This window comes from Anser brachyrhynchus (genome assembly GCF_964034855.1).
Source record: "Anser brachyrhynchus genome assembly, chromosome: 6".
Lineage (NCBI taxonomy): Eukaryota > Metazoa > Chordata > Aves > Anseriformes > Anatidae > Anser > Anser brachyrhynchus.
The window spans coordinates 39,188,812-39,208,934 of record NC_137700.1 but is presented as its reverse complement, the minus strand read 5'-3'; the positions used below and the strand labels follow the sequence as shown (position 1 = coordinate 39,208,934).

General features: G+C 45.5%; 1 protein-coding gene across 2 annotated transcripts; it reads right to left on the bottom strand.

The window, feature by feature from the left end:
• Nucleotides 1-1,772: 1,772 nt before the first annotated feature.
• Nucleotides 1,773-19,572, bottom strand: BAG3 (BAG cochaperone 3). 2 transcript variants are annotated; one of them, XM_080597416.1, is made up of 4 exons: nt 19,292-19,570; nt 8,428-8,784; nt 5,978-6,358; nt 1,773-3,098 (listed from the first exon to the last, which is right to left on the bottom strand). In XM_080597416.1, the coding sequence occupies exons 1-4, from the start codon at nt 19,460-19,462 to the stop codon at nt 2,325-2,327; spliced, it is 1,683 nt and encodes a 560-aa protein (XP_080453542.1). In that variant the 5' UTR covers nt 19,463-19,570; the 3' UTR covers nt 1,773-2,324. The 2 variants fall into 2 exon arrangements, with proteins under 2 accessions (XP_080453542.1, XP_080453543.1); XM_080597417.1 differs by lacking the exon at nt 5,978-6,358 and having other exon boundaries at nt 19,292-19,572.
• Nucleotides 19,573-20,123: the final 551 nt, after the last annotated feature.

The following is a 20,123-nucleotide window of genomic DNA, read 5'->3' as shown; positions in this document are numbered from 1 at the left end:
CTGCGGATGTGTCAGGACACACATGCTGGACTGGGTGTAGTTTAGTCTTGAGCAACAGAAGAAACAAAGAGAGTCTATGACTCAGAGCAGCACTCCTCCAGCCAGGCAGCTCCAGATGCACTTTCCCTTATTAGGACAGATCGGGAAACCTTTCCTCCTTCCGAGTGGTACCTAGCCTCGCAGTACCACCACTGACTTTAAGAACCATCTCTTAAAGAACTGCTTAGCAGAATGTAGCTCTAGCATTGCTCCTTTAAAAAAAAAAAAAAAAAAAGCTGTAATTAAATTTGACTCCACCTACTGTGAGCAACGTGAATAGTCTAACATGAATCAGGCGCCATTAGCAGCAGATGACATACATCTTTTAAAAGGATAGCACCTGTTTAACTTCCTGTAAATAGTATGTTTTTATGACTGCAATCTGAATTTGTACATTGCCATCTCAGCTAATGAGGTGGGTTTGATCTGCATTACCTCAGTGGGCTACTAAGGGAAACCAGAAGGAAATGCAGCCTCACGCAGCCTTGTGCCTCCCCCAGGCCTTGCTTGGAGCTTCAGTGGGAGAAGCTACAGCTGATTTTCTTCGATTTAAGTATTTTTGTTACATGATGTCAGAGCCGTGTGTCCTCAGCTGAAATGCAATCCTGCTGGAGGAATGTGTCACTGCAGTGAGTTCATACAAGAATTATGCAGGCGGATGAACTTTCACACCTCTCCTGCTGGAATGCCTACAATGCTGCTCCAGAAGCTAGGGTAGCCAAACGGTTACAAGACATTGTGTATTTTTACATGGTGTTGTTGACTATCAAAATGAAACTAAAAGAAGCATCAACCTTCTACCTACAACTAAGCAGACAGTTCACAGTGCATTTGTTATTTAAAAACATCGATTGCATTACAGTTTAATTCTATATTCTTCTGATAAAGAGCAACAATTTTAAATGACCACTCCTGCCTCTTAAAACCAGCTTTTCAGATGGGTTTAAACCTAATTTCCAACCTAATCCCATGATTCAGAGTATGATTTCCTAAATAATCAATTGCCTTGAACATCTAAAGTTTACCTCATCTGCTGTAAACATAAGCTATCATGTAAAAAAAAGATTTATTCATTTTACAAATGAAAGCCCAGAGAAATTTCTGGAGTTCGGTTAAGGCTCCTTTCTCGTTTGCAATCATTCCACACTGGTCTGAGTCTGCTGCTTTCATTTTACATGAATGTAAGCCGAAGTACGTTTTATATTCCTTGCTTAACTGCATCTTCCTCATCACTTAGACCAACCCCGACGTAATGCTTCAACTGTTTGTGAAATGAGAGGATTACTTCTTAATTGTGCTATGAATACAAAGTGTCTCTAGCTGGAAATTAATACACAGTGTTCAAAGTGCTCTGCAAAACAAACTGTGTTTGGCTGCAAATTCAGCAGTAGCTGTTACTAAGAGGCTAATGAGTTTGCAGAACAAATTAAGATGTTCTAATTTTTCTGTAAGGCACCAGCAAATTTCTGTTGACTTCTGATTCCCACAAACACAAGATTTAAAAAAAAAAAAAAAAAGCTAAGCCAAATTCTTTCCTCGATCCACATATGTGATATAACAATGAAATTAAAAGGAAGCAAGCGAATGGAAAAAGGCATATTTTGGTCTTGATGAGAAAGCAGCTGTCAGACTTCAGCTGCAATGGTGTACCAGAAGAAATATGTATGTTTAGAAGAGTATTTGAAACCGATTGCTGCTCTTACATTTCCAGCTCATAAAATCACAAGACTAAATTAGGCTTCTATAGTATTTTATTTCCCTCTTAAAATATAGCATTGAAGTCCTGCACACATAAATATCCCTACAGTTTCTTACACACTTTCTATCCATCATTAAAGTGCCCAACTGTGAACATTAAAAATAAAAACATTACTGTTAGAGTGGCTACACTTATAGAAGGACTGGTATTCTGACAATGCAGGCCACTGATTTTACAAAAATCACCTGCAGAAGAATACACCCTAACCAACATGCATCAATATTAACCCTGAAGTCATTCCTTTTTTTGTTCCCCTCCTCCCCCCCAACTCAGCTGACCTAAAAGAGTAATTTACAGGGTTTATTTTTGAGACATGTCTTTTACATAGTGTAAGAATAAAGGATAAATGCATTACTTTCTTTCTAACTCCCTCCTTCCCCCACAAAGTGTTTACTGTGTCCCAAGCTGCTATGTTGATTAAAAACCAGTTGAAAAGAGCTCTGGAAATGCATGCAACTTAAAATTCACTTAAACACACTTTAAGTTATGAAGTCTTTTGAGAGATTTTTTTAATTTCAGCAGGTGACTAGGGTTCGGTTGGATTATTAGGTGTGTTTGTCGTGGTGGCCAGATTGGTAAACACTTCTTCCTTTGTTTCGGGCGGATGCCTTTCCATTTCGGTTTGCTCTTTACCATCTTTATTACTGGTATCTCCCTTGCTCTTGACTACCACAGGTTCAATCTCCATGATTTCCTGTGGTGGCTTAGGCTCTGGCAAGGTAGGTTGAAGTCCATCAATTTGAACTGGTTCTGGGACATCTTCTGCTTTCTGTTCAAGTCTTTCCAAAATGTTCTGGACCTTCCTTACACCATCTCTCCTGGCCTGGCGCACATCCGCACGACCCTCGGGGTCCACTGAGTCTAGGGCTAGCAACTCTTTGGTCAAATACTCTTCAATCATCAAGTACTTTTTGTCAGTTTTCTTGCCTTCAAAGGAGTCGACTGCCTGCTCAAGCATTTGTACTTTCTCCAGAATTGCCTCCACTTTCAAAACACCGGGATGCTTTTGAGGTTCTCCTGTTTCCATTGTCTTCGGTGGTGCAGCTTCTTCAGGAGCAGGCCTTTCCTGGGGGGGAACCACCTTAGCTGGGCAGGGAACCTTTTTATCAGCTTTCTCTGCCACAACTGGAGGCTTCTGGGGCGGTACTTTAGAATCTGGTTCTTGGTGGGTGACCTGAATTGGGATGTATGATGAAGGCACCTCGGGTTCGGGTGGTGGGACTGCCTTGGTTTCCATTTTGATTTCAGGTGGTGGAGATGGTCTTGGTAGCTCTTGAGGTGGGGCTTGCTGCTGAGAAACCTGGTGAGGAAGACAAAATTGTGTTGAAACAAAATAAACCATGTTCCTTACTCTATTTAAAAAGTAACAAAATTGACAAAAGCCAAAGATTAGTCAAAGATTTTTTTTTGTTTTTATTATTATTATATTTTTTTTTTTTAGGAAAGATTCCTAACTGTGGGTACCTCATTTGAAATCTCCTAGAAAAAACACCTCAATTGTCAGAAAATACCAGTACCTTTTCTTCTGAAATCCAGGCCAAACTGTTTCAAATTGGAATACCCATAACAGCCACCAGGTGCTCTTAAGAAAAATAAAGGCCTCAGCACTTAAACATGGAAAATGCATTCATTATAGGTTGTTGCCAAGCATTAGGCAAAGGTGCTCCCAAGCTCCTTTTCCCCCTTCCCTTAACTCTTAGAGTGGTCTTGGCTCCTATCACTTTGCAATGGCAGAGTAAGAACAAGGCAAGTGAAAAAGCTAGGAAATAGGAATGAGCAGAAGGAACAGAGAGAGGAAAGTTTCCCCTTCTCCTCTTTCTGTTACAATCTACAGCTTTGCCCGTCCAACCCTCAGCTGTGGCAGGCATAAGCAAGCTGTGAGCCTCCCCTTCTGCTCCATAAAGTGCAGTCCAAACTGTGGGGACTTCAACAGAGCCACATGGCCTTTGAGCCCAACAGGAGTCTTGTTCCACACTGCTCTTGCTATCCTCAATTAGCAGTGAATTTTAGTTACTTTCCCTCATGCCTGGTGATGAATTTAAACCAAGTTTGAAATAACAACCCATTTTCAGTACTTCCAGAAAGGAAATTTCAGCACACTCCAAATGATTACTCTTCCCTGTTTGTTGCTGTATTTCAGTGTTCTAAAACACAAAAAGCCCTGCGCTGAAGAGTTCACACAGTTACTGTTTTTAAGCTATTACAGCGAGTACTAATACCAAAAACATTAAATTTTGACCCACCAACTCATTAAAATTAGCCTTACAAGCAGTTTTGTAAGATAGGACATTACAGCAAAGTCCCAGCCTGACTGAAGTCAGTAGGATTTCTGCAGCTGACTTCGGCATCAACATTTCATCCTTAGTGTGTCAGCAACTAAGAGCTAGTATTTCTTGAAAAGCTAGCAGTACTTTGCTGGGTTTTAATCATCTTTTGGGCTACTCTCATCCCATTCCTGTTTAAGGTATTAATTTTTTGCTAATGCTTATTTTTGCTGATTTTATCTTTAGAGTATTGACAAAGTAACTTCTGCATGCAAATCTTATTACACCATAGCTACTAGAGACAATCCTTGGGATCATTATGGATGTAACAGTCAGTCATCAAATTAGAAATCTCTTAAAATTGATCGAATTTTGAAATCTTATCTCATGAATTCCAATTTTCCAATATGTGTTTTCCTTGATCTGCCACCCCCTTCATTATTCATGCACATATAAGGTTTTTTTTTGGAAGGGTAGTAGATCTCTCTCTCGTGGATTTAGATAGCTGAAGTAAAATACCTACATTTATATTTAAGCCAGATAAATAAATAGCCCACACTGACAGTGTTACTATTTACCTATTAAACATATAATTCAGTTATGGAGCTTAAATTCTCAACCCTATAAATAAACTAACATTTTAACTTATGTGCCACTAATGAAGTTTTTACTGTTTTGTCCTAACACCCAATTTTCAAAAATCCTAAACTAATTCCGCTCCTGTCATTTTCCATGTGAAGTCTCTGAAGGGAGGAAATGAGAATTGTTGGGTGTTGTACACTCACTTGTCAAATTCCTAGTAAAAGGTAATTTTGTGTTGAAGAATTCTTGACACTTGACAACTAGCATCAAGCATTCCAGAAAAGGAGATTTACAACTCGTCCTTCTCAGAAAGTTATCTGTATTTACAATTTGAAACAAGATTTAGTTCTTCCCTCCTGTTATGGAGACTATTTACAAACAGAATATTCCTAAAATAGGAGGTGTGTGAAGTTTGTCTCAAACAGTCTGATTTTTTTGTTTGTTTGTTTTGAGTATGAAGTACTCTTGGTATACATTTGGGGAAAGCTGAACAGCCTACAGGAGTCCTGTAACGTCAGTTTCAACAAACAAAACAACTAGCACTTTTAAAGTCTAAATATCCGTTTTTAAAATCTCTGAATCAAGAACCCCAAGTGTTATTACATGCAATACGGGATGCTAGATATTGGCACTTAGTGGCAGAACTAGGGAAGAGGAAAGGCAGTCATACTCACTGTGAAATTTATTAGTTCATTAGACAGGCGAAGGTTTGTTTGAGATATTGAAATGCCAGGATAGCATACACACAGAGCAATCAAGTACGAGCCTAGTCCTAAATTATTTAAAGAGTCATTACAAAGGTAGGACTTGTCTGCTCTGAGGAAGTTAGAAAATTGTTCCAGGATATTTATCTATGAGCAAGAGGATGCCTCATGTAGGAAGAATAAAAAGCTTCAAGACTAGATTTTGATGATCCTCTTTCTCCATAAGAAAATTACTCTGTGTATCTGATGCTCTCCTCAGTGGTTCTGAGACATTAATGAGGTGTATTTACATAGTTGCCACAAATCTCATGGACCTGATTTGCTTTCACAAACACAATGCGGTATCAATGACCTCAGAATAATTACACCAAATTATACTCTGACGAGAAGAAAAACAAACTGTGTTAGAAGTGATTTGCTTAACATATTTCAGTGATCAGGCTTCGGAATCCTGATAGGTTGAGAGGCAGCTTGCTGCCACCATTATCTCAGGATCTCCGTGTGTTTAAGAAATGGAGAATGCTTTCTATGCCTTCATGTACCTGTTGGCATGAGCCAATTTTTCAGCTCGAGCCCAGTGTGGCTAACCGAGGTAAGTGGCAGGTGAGAACCTTCCCCACTCTACATACCTGGGGTCTGTCTACAACTGTCTGTACTCTGATGGGAGCTGGGGACTGTATCTGGGTGGTAACTCTGGCAGGTGAACTTTCACGGCTTGATGAACCTCTCTGAGACACTCTGAATGGAGACTGCGCTCGTGTTGTCTTAGGCTCCCTGTCATCTGGTTGAATTTTGTGAAACACTGGTTGGTGGGCTTGGTATTCACTCTGCTGGGCAGGGTAGTGTGTCTTCTGGGCCTGATGGTAGACTTGCGATGGTTGCCTTTGGATATTTTCGTGGATCACAGGAATTGAAATATAACCACGAGGAAGCTGATGGCTTCCTGCGTTGGATCTGCCAGACGACTGAGAGGAAACCGTTGGAGAATCAGGAGCTCCAGGAGACTGAGGCTGCCATGAAAACAAAATCCATTATTAAGTTTTAACCATTTTGGCTTGTAGTACTTTTCATTTCCAAAGCGAGAGGGAGATGGTCATGGAATTTGAACTAGTGTTTCCGGCATGCAAAGGATCCACTTCCTCGGTCTCTTTCTTTGCCTCACTAGACAAACCACAGTTGTGAGAGAGCATCATTATAACAAGTAGAAACCTGAGCTACAGCATTCCCAGCCCTCAAATAAGCAGGGAGTGGATGCTCAGTCAGAATGTTTGCTGCTTTTACATGGCTGTTCCTGTCTAAACCTGTTAAATTTGAGGCAAACTGAAGTTAAGCAAACAAATTATATGCTGCAGACAAAAACAAACCACTAATAGAGGCACACAAAGTTTACACTTCTGATCCAGATCACGCTAACAGATTTATTTATTTTTTAAGCATGTGCTTTGGTAGCAGGCTTTGGCAATGCGCATGTGGCTAATGCTCCCTTTCTCCCCGCTGTAAGACCTTCCAACATGCTAGCCCCCTTGGTACCAGCGATGATAGCTGCGCTAGCTTAGACCTGCTGCTAGCAGGAGCAAGCACTGGAGATGCTGCAGAATTCATCTGCTAGCGTGTTTCAGGTTATGGGTCTACAGAATTTGGGGAAAGGCAGTTCGTTTGCTCACAGCTCCCTCCCTCCTCCTGCTATGCCAGTCCATCACCTACTTTGCCCCAACTCCAGCAGCTATCAGACTATTCTCTGACCACTTTAAGTCATTAAGAATGAGGAAAAAAAGAATATTTCCTGATGTGTTTGTTACACGGCTCAGTGAAAGGCCAGGTAAGACTGGAGGTGGCACAGAGGAGAGCACAGGACAACGCAGCTGGAAGCAAGAGAAGGGCACACAAGGCAGGAGAGGATGGGGAACAAGACCTCTTTTGGTGCTGCCTATGATGCAGGGACCTTAAATAAATGCTGCTTTTTATTGTTGTACATATCACTGGCAATACTGGCAGCCTTGTCGATGTTGGATTTAAGAGAAAGGTGACAGGCTCTGCTCAGTTAGTGTCCATGCCACCTAAAGTTTGTAACAGCGAGTTCTCTGCTCCTCAGCAGTTGTCTGAGCACACAAGGCACAGCAGACAGGTTGTTCCTGAAGTAATTCTGCTTGTAACACAAAGCACAGTCTCAGCTGCATGGTGTTGAGAGAAGGAAAAATTGAGCCTCTTGTCCTGGTACTGCATGGGCAAAGCGTCGATAGCTGAGACTGCTGGGGAAACTGCTAGCAGAATTTTAATTATGTTGTTCAGACTCAAAACAGGTTTTAGAGGAAAATCTGCCACTGCTGACATGCCGAATTGAGTATATGTTTTCAGATTGATAAAGGCTGAGCTTTCTGCTCATCTTACTTCGAATAGAAGAGAAGCAAATATTTCAGTATGTTACATGAATCCCGATTCCGCTAATTAGAGAGAACAGGCAAACCAAAATCCTACCTTCTGAAATGCAAAGCAAGCAGGGTGACTCTTTTTAAAGGAGTTTGTGGTTTTAAAGCATTTTAACATACAACTGAAGGACAGAAGTATTTCACCATTCACTTTTAGAGCTGTATGTAAGTAAGTCTACACACTTAATAAAGCTGGAGCACTAAGCTGGAAAGCAGAACCGTGCAATTTCTGAAGTGGCCCTGACTGTTAGTTAACTGACACTTGTATTTGTGTCTCTCACTCAGTTCACCTCACAGTTCCTCACTGTGCAGAGCACAAGAGACTTGCCTGTGTTCCCAGTGCGGGGTAACCGGTATAAGCTGTAAAACAATCCTCATCTGCTGTAGGAGGACCTGCACCACTCAGAGGCCATTTACATACACTTGTTTCTGCAGAAATCACTTGAGAACAAAAGCTGGCGATGCCAGAAAAATGTTGAATCCTTCTGCTGAAATGACTCTGCACTTTTGCATTTTAATACCCGGGAAGTATTGGGAAAATGTAATCCTGTGGCAGGTTTGGCTTTCTGAGGGATAAACTACCCGTGTGACATTCAGGTCATACATGCTGCAAAGACCTCTGCAAACACACCCTAGCAGTACTGACAAGTTACCTCAGGTCCGTGTGTGGCCGGAGCTTGGGCTGCTGCAGCTGCCGTTGTCTGTCCACATTGTTTATCTGCCTGAGAAGCCTCGGCCGGTCCCCTTGGAGGGGACTCGGGGCCGGCGTAGGCCCCCCTTAGCGGTGTCTGCGCCTGCGCCGCGGTGGGCACAGCCTCTGTCTTGAATCGCTGCGCGCCAGGCTGCTGAGCGGAGAAGCAGGGGTGCTGCTGCCTGCCGTCGATGCCCTCGTGGATGACCGGGATGGGGATGTAGCCAGCCCGGAGCTTGGGGTACACCACATTGCCTTCTCGTGCTGGCAGCTGCTTGGGACTATCGCGAGACGGACCGTTTGCCGACGACTGGCCATCCTGGAAGTTAAAAACATCACATAGCATTCACTGGTAGCTCAGCTCAATACCTCACGTAAGATAAAGCAGCCCTAGAGGTCTGCCCTAAGCACAGCTCGGCACGAGAAGTTCGGTCGCTCTCGGGCCCATCCCAGCACTTTCTGCAGGTGCTGGCAGATCTGCAGGCATGACAGAAAGCTGAGCAGCCTGCTCAGCAATGGGTTGTTCTCCCCCACTCCTGGCAGCACCAGCTCAGGCTTTAGAAGCCCTGCCACCTTACAGCAGGTTTCTTCTTCAGCATGCCCTACCTGCATACAGCCACCAGCCCGGCCGCCTCAGCAGTGCCACGCTCATTTACATAGGTGCTTGTGGGACAGCAGAGCTGTTTCCTCATAGCATCTCTCCAAATCCACCCCATGCTACAGATAAGACTGGAAAGAAACTTCCAAGGAAGCCTAATCTTATCAGAAGAGCAATATCTGTTGGTATGGCCTCATTCAGAAGACTACATTCACTTGCAGCTAAGAGAGGATCTACTTCAGTAATTAAGGAGAGGGGAAGGCGGGATAGCATAATAAGGAAGAAAATGCTGGAAAGCAACATAGAATAAGTCCCTGTGTTGCCCAAGTACGCTCACTGGACAATGTCAAAGCCCTGGCAAGGGTGGAAGTGGTTTGTACCAAGATCCCTCACAAGTCCTCTAGTAAGTTCTTCCTGCTCCGGTCATTCTATTTTGAGGCCCCGCTAGGGCCAAGTTCCAGATGTATCTCTAAGTCAGATCATGTAACAAGCACCTCTGTCATTCAGAGGGTAATGTCATTATTCAGTAAGAGGAGAATTTAATAAGGGGACATATGGTGCAAGTGTTAGAAACCCTATTTTTAAAGAGGTGTTTAAACAGCAAAAATATTTCGTTTATGCGGCTTCTGTACACATTAGTATACTGATTCATTAAGAACTACTTTAACAGTAGGATTTTGACTATTCCTCCTCTTTGACACTGTCCCTTTAAAAGGGATTTCTGACAAATTCTGTCAGCAGTGAAGCAGAGAATAAATGCTATTATTTACATAAGTCAATAAAATAAAGACAACGAGTACAGAAAGGAAGAAGTTTAAAGCCACAAGCACTCCCTTTGGCTGATTAAAACCCCTCCACGAGCGAAGGAAAAGCCCTGGAGAAGGCACGGAGGAGAGGCAGGCCTAGAAAGTTCGCCGGCAGAAGCGAGGCGGTTGGCGTTTCCAGCCACAGCACGGGATGATCTCATGCCCAGCGCGGCACCGTGGCAGATGACTCATTTTCAGTTCACTCCGCCGGGAAGCTGCCTGCGCCCGCCGAGAGCCGACGGCCTGGGGGCCTCGGGACCCCGATGACTGATCGCCCGTTCTGCTTGACCGGCGAAGCCCCTAGCTGCTATAAAAAGGGGATGTGCTCACGCCGGGCACTGCCAGACCCTGCAGCAACACCCGCCCGTGCCCTAACAAGAGAAGGGTTTGCGGCGTTTTGAGCTGCTCCGTTTGGAGACGAGCCCTTCGGTCTCCTGGAGCTGTGCTAAGCCATAAATCCCTGTCAAGGCTTCAGCACTCTCGGTGTATCGCTGTCGCGGCCTCCATGAGACTCCTCCTAGGAGCCTGGCCCCCCCTTATCTCCGTTTCCAGCCCCTTCAGGCTGCCCTTGCTTTGAACCATTGCAGCAACCTGACAGGTCTGCCTCTGCAGCTCCAGAGTGGGTGAAAAAAAAGCAAGTGGCCTAAAACTGACGAAAAATCAGGTTGGACTGCTTTTTGAAACTGTTCAGTTCATGTCTGAAGCAAATTTTTTGGCAAGTTTCACTGCCCCCTCTTTAAGAGCCACAGCGTCAACTATACCCTTGTAATTCCTCATTTATTCTTACAGCAGAGCTGGTTCCAGGCTTTTCCTCCCCTGTATTTGAGGGGTTTTCTGTCACTTAGCAGTAGTCAGATGGGAGCAGTCCATAATTCGGGAACAAACACAGCTTTGCCCTGTCTCCCAGCACCACAGCGCTGCGGCAGGCAGATCGGACAGGGGGAAGGCGCCCTCCTCCTCACCGCTCCTCTCCCCGATCCACGCTGTTCTCCTCAGCACGTAATTAATGCCGAACTCCATAAACGGCTGCTGATGTTAGCCAGTTCGTATCGCCACATTCTCCACATTCCTCCTCCTTTCCTGTTCCCTTTCTCCCCCTGGTTTCACACATCCGTGAGCACACAGAACTGGTGTGTGGTGAAACGCCCTGCGCGGGGAACAGCGCTGGGATGTGGGGACGGGGCTGACGAGGCCTTGGGGCAGGCGGCTGAGGGGGCTCCAAGAGAGTCAGGCTCACTCTTAATGACGAGCACAACAGCACAAGCACACAGCTCCCGATATGCCCACATATGCTTTCAGCCCCTCCAAAAAATAAGGAATAAAGTTGTTTTTGTGCAGGAGAGCCTCTTTCCAACCCTGACAAACAGGTTGGGGAAGAGCTCAGGAGAAACTCGGGTGTGTCTGGGCACAGCGTGAGGGAGCGGGACCAGGCCCTGGAGAACTCTCCTTGCAGCGCTGGGGACGAGGCGTTTGTGGATCCTCTCTGAATGCTTCAATTCCCAAATTTCACAGCACAGCCAGCTCAGAGAGCAAAACCTTCCATTTTTGGTTTCTACTTGCCCTCTCACAAAGATGGCTTTTGCTTGCTAAGTTCACAAGCACATTATCTGAAACAGTCCAGGAGCAAAACCGAATGCAAATCACCATAAAAGATATCACCGGTTGAAATCTATTTGTTTTTGCTTTAGAAGTCTTAGTCTACCATCCTTCCTGGTGGAAATACAACCAGCAAGAACACAGCTTCTGTTACTGCATTAAGAAAATTCCTCTTCCCCTCACCCAAGGAAACAAGGAGTACTTTTTACAATGAAATGGAGTAATTATAAGCAACAGCATATTGAGGAAGGTCCCCATAACCGGCAGAACCCTACAGTGATCACAAGACCCCACAGTGATCACAAACTCTCTTTGTATTTAAGAGACAGAATCCCCAAGAAAGGAGGGAGCACAGAATTAACAAAAACTCCCCCAGGAAGCTCAGAAATTTTAACCAGCCCCAGCCTACGCCTCGGGTAGCTCAGAGAGCCACAGAAACTCAGCTGCACCGCGCCATTGCAGGAGCTGCTCCACACAGGCCAAGGCATGGAGAAGATGAGCTCGGGAGCGATCCTACCTCGTGGGAAGGGGACAGGCAGTTCTGTCCTGAGGTCATCACCACAGCACGGGGAGGTGCAGCCAGCACGAGTTGTGCAACTGGAAAAAACGCTTCATACCCCCACATCCTACACTTGGCTTCCCATGGGAAGGGCACAGCCAGGAGCGACGCTAAAATCCTCAAACTCACTCACGGATTAAGCGAGCTCTGACGCTGTGCCACTGGGGAAAAGCACAGGAGAGAGAACCTTGCCACCAAGCTCCCTGCACAGCTGTACTGTCCATCCGGACAGACAGTGACCTAATGCCCAACGTGCTCCAAGGACTGACCAAGTATTATTACAGAATCACAGAAACCTGCAGCGTCCCTCTCTGCTTATGCTAGCAAACCACCGTGAAGTCATCCAGGTGGCTGTGCCAACGTCAGGAAGCTCGTCAGTATTCTGCACACAAACCAGGTTACTTGAAAGGTTGTATCAAGCTGGGAATCTCCCTTTTGAAACTGCTGGTAAAATACATTTTTAATTCCTCTTAGGCCAGAATGTCCTACAGAAAGAGAAGTGATTTTGCTACCGTCACACAGTAGCATTTTTCTTAAACTGTACAGGTATTACCTGCAGTACAGTAAATCCAGTTTTCCAAAGCATACATACATATAGCATCTCCATACCTGTTGCAGAGCAAAAGTTCAAATATTTAAGTTATACTTGTTTTGTAAATATTATCCAGCAAAGGAACGTGAGTTTTATGAACGTTACCAAGTGATAAAGTGTCTTTCTGTATGCAAGCAGGTCTCTTGACTTCAGTACGGTTCTGAACTTTTAAGCTGCTGCTTTAAGGAGTATCAAGCAAATTAAAGTACCCTGGTTGCTCCAGTGACTGAGAAAGTGCCAGCAGCTGACAAATTCTGACCGGACAGCACACACCCTGTGTGATTTTAAGCCCAGATCCTGTATTTTCAGAAAGCAAGTAGTACTATCATGTTCTTTTGGAACAGAACAAGTAACTACAGTAAGTGACTGAAATACAACAACCAAGTTTTCTCTCATTAGTACTTCTTGGGGAATTACCCACGTGGCACAGTGGACAGCGATTTGCTCTCGGCGCTGACCCGTAACTTCCTGCTGCTGTTTCAGGCACCGAAGGCTTCTGCATTCTCATTCTTTTACTCACAATTTGTGCTCAAATAAATACACTGAGCACACAGGCATTTCAGCAAGATATCATTAGCTAATGACTGAAGGAAACCATGAATAAGCTTAGCCTCATGAGCTGTCTCAGTAGACCTTCGTGTCGGTCACATCATGCAACTTATTTATACACTGAGCTGCTTTTGATGTTTTATTTGCTGAATGCTGCCTTTTATTTCACAACATACACCTGTGTAGGCAAATAGGCCTTTTGTTCTCTCTTGTAATTATCGTGTTGTATTATACAGGTAGTACATTAATGGATGATCTAACTGATGGGACACAATGATGTCATTAGAAACGAACAATTACTAGTAAAAATCGAAGGAGAAATCTAAACTTAAGCTTTTCGGAGCCGACAGCCTTACTGGAGCAAACCTGTCAGCTATCTTTGAGCGAGACCTATCTTGTTTCAGGAACTGCAACTGCTCTTTTTTGATCACAAAGATGACTCTTCCTCAGGCTACAATGCCATCTTGGCGTGGCAGGAAGATGTTTCACCTTCATGCCTGCGAGTGGGAGCTGGCCCACACACAGGGGCCAACCCAAACATGTCCCAAGAGGGCAGGAGCACTGAGCTCTCGGACAACTGGTGTCACCCATCCTGACGGCTTCCATGCACAGGTTTGAGGGAAAGCCCTCTGAAGGGCTGGCAGACAAGTCCTTGTCCAGGCCCATGAGCATGACGTTGCCTGTTTCCCAATTTCTGCTCACTGCCGGCTTACCTACGGAGCAGGTGGCCAAGCTATCGCTTTCCTGCCGTCAGCTGTGAGCCAGAGTTCGGAACACAGAAGGAAGGATAAGCCTCAAGAAGCAGCAAAACAGTGCCCCCATAAAAAAAGAGTAAGTTGTTAGCTGAAAAGTCAGTCATGAGTTCCATAGGTTATAGCGAGGGTCTACATTTTCATCTGGATGTCATGTGGCACCCAGCAGTTTTCAGGCTTCACTTCCCTGAGCAGCAATTTTCCAACACTATAAAAGCACTTGCTGCGCTGCACCCTATTTATCAAATAAGGCTTTGCCATCAGCCATAAAAATATGTTTTTGTGCTACCTGACCTACTGGGTGATGTCAGCAAGTTGCTTCACCACCCTGCGTCTCATTTTCCTGCTTCTAAAACCAAGGAGATAAAAAGGTTTAAAACAGCTTCTGCACAATACTTGAAGATACATTTTTCATCTTTAATTAAGTAGTGTAATTTGTGAACAAGCCGTTTCTTCTGTTAAAGATTTCTATTTAGCTTGGCACAACGAGAGGCATATCTGCCGCAGAAAGAGGTGGAGACAGCGCTTACCTAGAGAATGATCCTGTCTGTATACCCCAGAGCATATTGGATTGTTATCTGCCTTATCATGGTTCAAGTGCGAACAATTCTATTTTTGCCATGTGGTTATGGAAAAGTCATGCCTGTGTATACGTTATAGGTGTTAAAAAATGATTCCTAGCTAAGAAAGCTGGCACAAGAACTCTTCCTTTCTCCTTCATCTAAAAGGCACGCCGTGTTGGGACTTGAGCAGAACCGAGAATTAAGGTCTTTCCTACTTTTCCTCTTGCATGGTATCCCAAACACTGCCACGTTATTTCTAGTTTAATTTCAATTCCTTTTCCTTATTTCTGATCTGACCTACCCCTCATTTTCATTTAATTGTTATCTCCGTAAGTTATTTCGCTGTTTACCATGTTCTATCAAGTCAGGTTTAAAATAGGTACATAAAGCAGCTTCAGGGAGCTTGGACAAAGCTGGCACACAACCCTCCAGAAGTCTCCTACTGGTAATTATCCAAGTTCTCTATATCGTACATTTTATATATACATTTCTAACCTGGTAACTAATTTATTAAGGAATGGGTGAACTGTAAACCTGACTGTAACAGAATGCGTATCAGCATAAGTAATATACAAAAAAAAAAAGACAGTGCAGGTAAAACGGAGTTAAAATGTTATTTTTTCTGACATTCCCTTCCACTGATGTGAACCACTGCAAAAGATGCAGAGGTTCAGAGAGGCTCTACTGAAATTTCAATGCAATTTCTAATTTGGTCTACCAAGAATTTTTCAGTCAAGTTGAACATGACAAGTCAGCACTCAAAAATAAGTTCACTGCTAAAGAGATGGGAATCGAGTGACTTAAGACTTATTTGGGGAAGCAGAGAGAAAAGAGATGCAACAGTCATGAATTAACAGCAAGGGTGAGGACAGGAACTGAGCCGTAGCGAGCTGTTCCATGAACACTACAGCATCCATCAGTAATAGATTAAGATGCCTTTCCCCCGCTTTGTTTAGGCCGATGCGCCACTTGCAGCCAATAAATATACCGCTTTTATGACTGTTCCCAGACATAAAGGCTCTTCCAGCCAGCCAGGCTCAAACCTACGGCGTTAGCAAGCTATCGATCACCATCAGTGCCTTCAGTGAAGCTCAGCACAGTCAATTCCTTCGGTCTATTTTTAGTCACAGCATTTCCCATTGGGTTTACTGCATGTGGGAACATTACACGGAACGGGCATCAATACATATTTATACAAGCCTTGCTATGTTTTCATTCTTAAAACATAGCCTCCTTTGATCAACACTTTGGGGAACACCAAGTAACAATTTAACATGAGACAGCCTCAAGGAAAGTATGCTGCTGTAGGTCAGCGTAACTTAGCACAGGAAAAACAGACAAACATACAAAAATCAATAATCCTAGCAAAGAAATTATAGGAGAAACAGTGATGCTGCTAGTAAAAAAATAAGCATATACACACACTTCGTGATATTGATTGTACCTTTAAGATGACTTGCTATTAACTAATTAGACACTTGAAAGAAAATCATTAGTCTACCAAGAGGTTTGGATAGTAAATGTTTTGCAGTCATCTGCAAAGTCATGGCTTATTTCTCATTGGAGTACGTACGGTAAGAGATTTTCTATTCTTTCTCAGTAAGGCCTCCCTAGTCCAGCCTGATACTGCAGTGATTTCATACAAATAGCTGGGATAAACGTGCACAAGGACACACAACCTTTGCACGGTTAAATAAAAGGCCAAACTGAACAAGAAAAATGAAAGAAAGCCACCTGAATCTCAATGATGTATGGAAACTACATACTTAAATGTAAAGTTAAGATCCAGCTCCATTTAAAATGGCTCTGTCATGGGTTAAAATTTTAAGAGAGCCATTTCTTGTTTTACCCAATAATATATATGGTACAATTACTGCAGTCAGCATAGTTACACGTGTTAAACCTAGAGTAAGTAAGGAGACCAGGATCAATGATTAGTTAAAGATGGCACTGTTATTAACGCTGCCTCAGCTGGATCACTCGGCTAAAAAAAGCTCAGTTAGCTTCAGACCCGTGCTCCATTCATTGCCCACCTGCAGGGTGATAGCTCATTTCTGTACCTAGGTCTCCTTAAAAAGGGAATGACTATTCAGCAGAGAAAGCAAGGAGAAACACGTTGTAAAGGTTTAAGGACCATCACAAAGGGGATCAAAACCACACTTGTTTCACTAACGAAAGCAATGCATCAGAGTCAGTACCAGTTTTGTCTCTGCATCATCATCCTTGAAAAGACATGGTCTGACACATCCTCAGCTTTTGCAATTCTCTGATCGCTCTTAAACCCCCTAAATTCTCATTTAAAGTAGACTAAGAATTAGGAAACTGAGAAAGATAGTAATACCTTGTGCCTACATCTGTAATTTTATCCTTGTTCAGGTAAAAAAAGAATCAAATGCATTTAAAAACCACCACTGGATGGGAAATTCAGAGTCACTGGCTAATCTGTCTTCTTTGGCACCATTTAGCTAAGAAAATATTATTTAGGAAGAGAAGTACTTCCTTTGGGTCTGATTCTGAGATTCTTTTGCTTAGTATCCCTACTCGTGAAATAAACTGGTACTGCGAGGAACGGAAGATTTCAGAGGCCATTCATTAATTCAAACAGACGCTCTTAACTCTAGGCTGTAACAAACGGCCTTACCACATCACCATTACCCACTACTTCTGTCACCAGAAGTCGCAACAATTTTCTATGACCACCTCTGGAAGCATTTCCCTCCCTCTGAACAGTCCCAAAGCATACAAGTTCCTGCTTACAGCGAGCAATAATAGATTTTGCTGTTTGGAAAAAGAAGTGTATTCCACAAAACCAGTTCAAAAGCAGGTGCAACTTTCTCTGTAACAACCCTTGCAAGTTGGCAGGAGAGGAGGCGCTTTTCATTACCACAGATTTTACAGCAGATAGGGCTGAAAATGTTTTGTTTCAGGCACCCACTCAAAAAGAGCACTGATCCATTAGAGCACTTCAAATCCTGTTTTCATACAGTTATCAAATGCAGCTTAAAAGTGACTTTTCTCCTAAATGGGTTAGTTTCAAGTGGTATTTCCATAACAAAAGCCTTTGAGTAAATAGCATGCTTTTCTGCTCAAGTATGCTTTATGGTTATGAAAAGCATGCTATTTACTGTTTTTATTGCCGTAACAGCCAGTGTTAGTAGGTACCTCATTACACCAGGAAGACAGCAGCTCCAAAAAGGAGTTAAAGCACTTTTCCTTATGCCAGTCTCACTACTCACATTATCAAGTTAAGTTTTTCTAAGATTTTTGCATTATTACTAGAATTATGTAGTTCAGAATTCAGATGAAAATGGGGTAAGGGATATGTTTCGTCAATTACAACTCACTTCCTCAATTTCAAAGAGCACTTTGTGACTGCAGCTGCACCAAGTTACCTGGCTTTAGCTGCAGGATGCTAGAAAACCACAGCCCCTTCATTTCTTTTAAGTCTGCACTCATAAAATGGGCAATTAGTGTTTTAACAAATATTACGTTCTTTTATTTCTTTAGTGCTTTGATCCTCGTGTTTTATACGTGGCTACAGGGGAAAAAAAATCAAGTTGTAACAGTTATGTTGAAGACACGTTTTGAAGTTACCGGGTGCCTTCCAAAGGCTGTACGCGAGATGTTTGACACACAATACGTCTTGGGGGGAGGCTTATTTTTAAAATGGCAGCCCAGGCAGCGCTTCTCCCCCCACACCAAGCAGCCTCGAGGTTCTCCTTGCCCAAAACACCGATGCGAGGGCCGCTGTCAGCGTTAGCCCGGCCACGAGCCGTGTCACGATGATCAAAGCCCTTTTGCTGCCGGGCTGCGGGCTGCCAGCTCCTCGGGCTCCACACGCGCCACGTCCAGGCGGCGGCCGGCTCCTTCCAGCGGGCCCGGAGCCGCGGCTGGCAGCTGAGGGAGGCGGCTGCGGGCTCCTGGCCAGACGGGGCTCCACACAGCCCTCGGCCAGCACCGCGGTCCCGGGGGAGCGATCCTCCTGGGCACGGCAGGGCCTCGTCCTGACAGCGGTGACGGGCGACATTTTAGGTGGTGAGGACGGCCGAAGGGTGCTGGGCTGTGGTTCTTCGCCACTGCCCGCGTTGTGGGGTGGCAAGAGCTAAGGCGAGGCTGCCGAGTCGGGCGCACTCGGGGCGAAAGCGACGTTACTCGCGGAGAAACGCGAGAGAAGCCCACGGGAATTGGTTTTCCACCAGGCTGGCAACTTCTCCTCCGGCTCAAGTTTCCAGCACTTTCTGTCTAGTCATCGCATTAGGAAGGCGCTAGCGCAGGTCAAGCGGCTGTTAACTTCCGAAAACTCGGGAGTTTGGCTCGAAAAAGCCGTGTCTGAGGGCCCTGGTGGATCCCAGCCCCGCTCCCCTCAGCCATGGACATATTTGGACTCGGATGGGATTTTCCCCAAGCACACCCGCAGACAAAACTGAACCAGAGAGTGAAGTGACTGGGACGGTTTATAACCAGACCAAAAGAAAAATAAAAAAATAAAAAGGAATAAAAATCTTGACGAGCCCAGGTCGGGTTGCTCTGAAACGCTCTTCGCCGCTCGGGCTTTATTCGCAGCCAAGAAAAAAAAACAAAAAAAAACCAACCAACCAACAAATGCTGGGCGGACTTGACCAACTTTAAATAAACATTACAGGGCCGAGGTATCGGGTGATTTAATGCACAAAAAAGGGCCTGCAGTGCGTCAGAGACAAAAGGCAGCTCCCGGCCTCACCGCACCGCCCTGCGCTCGGCGGGGACCCCCCGGCCCGGCCCCGACCCGCGCCCCCCCCCCCCCAGCCCAGCCCCGGCGCCCCCCGCCCTACCTTGGCCGCCTCCCCCCGGCGGCGGGGGTCGTTCCAGGTGGTGGTGCGGCTGTTGTGGTCCACGAAGAAAGGCCAGCCGGTCTGGGGGTCCACCTTGATCTCCCAGCCGGGGGGCAGCGGGTCGGAGCCGCCCTCGGTTTGGAGCAGCGGGGAGTGAGCGGCGGCGCTCATGGTGCGGCCGGGCCATGCGCCGAGTGCCGGGCGGGGAGCGCGGCCCCGCCGCTTTATCCGCCGCGGGGCGGGGGGCGGGCGGGGGAACGGGGCTGGAAGTGTCTGGAAATCGCCGCCGGCCGGCGGAGGAGGGGAAAGGGGAGGGGACGGAGACGACGAGGAGGAGGAGGAGGAGGGAGGCGGCCGCCGAGCTGCCCGGCTGGAAACTTCTGGTGGCCTCCAGCACGGCGCGCCGGCGGCTGGGGGTGCCCCGGCACCGCGGGGCGAGCGCTGAGGGGCAGCCCCCCGTGCCCGGTGGGTGAAGGGTTTGGGTGACAAAAGGAAGAAATAAGGTCCGCTGCGGGTCAGGGAGCGCACAGGCGTTGCTCTTCAGGATCGGCTCTTTTATCGTCCTGGTGAGCCGCGGCCTGCGGCTCGCTTTCGGCACAGGAGCCGTCGCAGGTGCCCGTCGGAGGTTGCTTGAAGCAGAGCGAAGAGTGAGCGCCGTGTCCCTCAAGCGCAGGCATTACCTGCTGCAAAGCTTCAAGGAATTGGAGGCACGCATTCCTCTGAGATAGATGCTCATTACCAAAGTATCTCTTGCTTTGGAACATGCCGCCTGCGCGCACCCCTGGGGCAGCCAGGACCTCGTCCTGCTTGGGGCAGGACCACAGATCTCTTG

Coding starts and splice junctions, on each gene's coding strand:
- BAG3 (XM_080597416.1), bottom strand. CDS start 19,462: ATGAGCGCCGCCGCTCACTCCCCGCTGCTCCAAACCGAGGGCGGCTCC. Junction 6,359..8,427: donor CGGCCACACACGGACCTGAG/GTAACTTGTCAG, acceptor TTTTCATGGCAG/CCTCAGTCTCCTGGAGCTCC. Junction 3,099..5,977: donor CAGTTGTAGACAGACCCCAG/GTATGTAGAGTG, acceptor CTTCCTCACCAG/GTTTCTCAGCAGCAAGCCCC.